Below are 2,721 nucleotides of genomic sequence, written 5' to 3'. Positions count from 1 at the left end.
TCATCATCATCATCATTTGAGAACCGTTTTCTATGCTGGCATGGGCTGATTCTAGCATGATTTCTATGCCATTCATAGTATCAACTAGGCTACAAAGTATATCGGGTGCTTTTTGCGTGAAACCAGCACCAGTGCTTTTAACATGGCACCAGTACGAGTTATCAATTCTGCTGTGGCAGATGGGTCTTCTTGAGTACAGAAATGCACCAGATATCCTGGTCCTTGGTCAGCCTCTTTGTAAAGCTTCCTAACAGACATAATTAATACCCATTCAGAAATATTATAGCTCCATCTTCTGGTAATTGTTTAGAGAAATCTCACTGTAGTGACCTCACCATAAAACAGACACTTTTGGGATAAATGGTCTAATTATCTAAAAAAAATAAATTATTTAATAGTATAGGTAACAGCATGGCTGTGTGGTTAAGACATTTGCTTGTCAACCACGAGGGTTTGGGTTCAATCCCACAGAACATCTTGGACAAGTGTCTTCTACTTATTTTACAGGCTGGCCAAAATCTTGAGAGTGGCTTTGGTAGACAGAAACTGAAAGAAGCCTGTTAGGTGTGTATGTATGCATGTGTGTTTACACTTGTGCTTCTCCAAAAGCTGCTGAGCTACATGTGATGGTGATGTTTACCTTGTCAAGAAATCACCTGCTGGCTTTGTCCCTTCAAAGACTGGGAATAGAATGAGAAATCCCTTATTTGAAAAACAGGCAAGGGTTAGCAACAGGAAGAGTATCCACCTTTAAAATAATGCCACAATAATATATTTACCTGATCCATGCTATCATAGAAAATTGGACATAAAAGCAAATGAACAAATGAATTCTAACTCACTTGGACAATTCTTAACACAAAGAGATCCATAAGAATATTTGTAGTTTGGATTCTTTTCCATCTCAAATGTAACGGCATTATATTTTGTCATAGGAGGACAAAAAGCAACACATTCGCCTTCATTCTTGAATCTTCGACAAGCCTACAATAAGGAGAAAAAAAAAAGCATTTGGTTTGTTTTTTATATAATAACAGCTGATATAAATGTTGGTTGGTTGGTTGGATGACTGATTTTCCCACTCATGGTTTACAGCATAAAGATAGCGAAAAGAAAGAAAGAGTAAAGGACAGACACAGAGTTAGCCTAACAGGTACAGAATGAATGCTTAGTGGGTGGCAATGAATAGAAAAATGCCACACACTGTGAGAGAGAGAAAACAAAAATCATCTCTGTATAATAATAGCTGACATTAGTGTTGGTTGGTTGTTGGTTGATATCTTTTGTCCTGCTTTACATTGTACAGGGAGTGGGGGGGGGAGGGAGATTCAGAGAGACTTAACATAAGAAGTGAAAGACGAGTGCACAGTTAAGGTTTTGTGGCAGGCACAAAGTTTTTAAACTGGTAGAGCAGTCTCTATTTACAGAACATACTTTTATTCCACTTGGTAGCTATTTGCAATATCAGTGAATGCATTATTCACTGTTTCTTATATATTGGAGGGAACAGATTCCATCCAGATGAGTAACTGCAAGTATACATTTTTGATAAGGCTCAAGACGGCTGAAATGCATCTGGCTTTCTCATGAATAATTTTTAATATCTCTCTGATACATATTGCTTTTAACACAAGTCCTTGAAAAGATTTTATCTTGGATGAAAACCACAGCATCATGCCTTTCAATAGTGTATAAACATAATACATGGATGGTTATGCATATATATTGTATGCCTAGAGCAAATTCTGTATTTGTGGTTGATAAGATTCAACTGGAAGAATTGTTAGAGTGTTGGGGAGATTGCTTTGTGATATTTGTTCTGGGTCTTTACATTATTGGTTTAAATCCTATTGATGTTAACTTTGCCTGTCATCCTTTCAGGAATGGTGATAAAAACAAAACAGAACAGAAACACTCCAGATAGTGGTTTGGTGGAATAGCAAAAATGTTGGACCAGATGCTTTGCAGCATTTGCTCTGAGTCTTTGTGTTCTGTGTTCAAATCCTGCCATAGCCTACACAGGTGGTAGATTTAACTTGTCACTCAGTTCGATCCTGCCACCTGGCACCATGAATGTCTTTAGTGGAGTCTACTCTGTTGAGAGCACTCAAATGAGGCATCCAGTTTGAAGACACCATCTGCCTTCCCTTCCTCTCAGTAGTCTCAGAGGCCCTATAATGGGTCATGGGTACTGCCTTCCTGCTAGACTGAAAGATATGAATACTAGAAAAATCATTCTGCAAATAAAAACACATACATCAACATTGGATGATACTTTCAAAAGAGAAAATGTTTCAACACACAGCTTCTCATCAATAATCTCGACCCGCACACACAATTGCACATATACAATGAGAAAGCTGGAGTATAGTTACATACCAAACAATCAGTATTCTTGGGTCCAGTACATCCACCAGCACATTCAGCATGGCAACATTGGTTTGGTAGTTTACCGAAACACCGGTTGTCACAGGAAGCACTGCACACAGCACCCTGGCTTACTAAAGCAACAAAACGAATATAAAAATTTTTACTGGAAGGAATGACAAAAATATTCAAAATTTAAAACATTTCTCAAAAAGAGATTATACTCTTAACCTAATTTAGATGTTTATTATGTATTCTTCCATGATGAAGCATTATTTGAGGCATGATTTTATGAATGAATGCGTTCCCTCATCAATACTTAACTGTTTCACAAGTATATATATATATATATAT

The 2,721-nt window shown here is 37.2% G+C and overlaps 1 protein-coding gene across 1 annotated transcript in view; it reads right to left on the bottom strand.

Annotated features, from left to right (window-relative positions):
- Positions 1-2,721, bottom strand: part of LOC106882365 (epidermal growth factor receptor) — a 205,829-nt gene that overhangs the window by 52,202 nt on the left and 150,906 nt on the right. Inside the window, exons 5-6 of the mRNA XM_052971277.1 lie at positions 2,380-2,501; positions 843-984 (exon numbers count right to left, since the gene is read on the bottom strand). Of these exons, the coding sequence (XP_052827237.1) occupies positions 843-984; positions 2,380-2,501 (264 nt within the window). The remainder of the gene's footprint in view (positions 1-842; positions 985-2,379; positions 2,502-2,721) is intronic.

This window comes from Octopus bimaculoides, chromosome 10 (genome assembly GCF_001194135.2).
Source record: "Octopus bimaculoides isolate UCB-OBI-ISO-001 chromosome 10, ASM119413v2, whole genome shotgun sequence".
NCBI lineage: Eukaryota > Metazoa > Mollusca > Cephalopoda > Octopoda > Octopodidae > Octopus > Octopus bimaculoides.
This window is presented reverse-complemented; position numbering and strand designations above follow the sequence as displayed.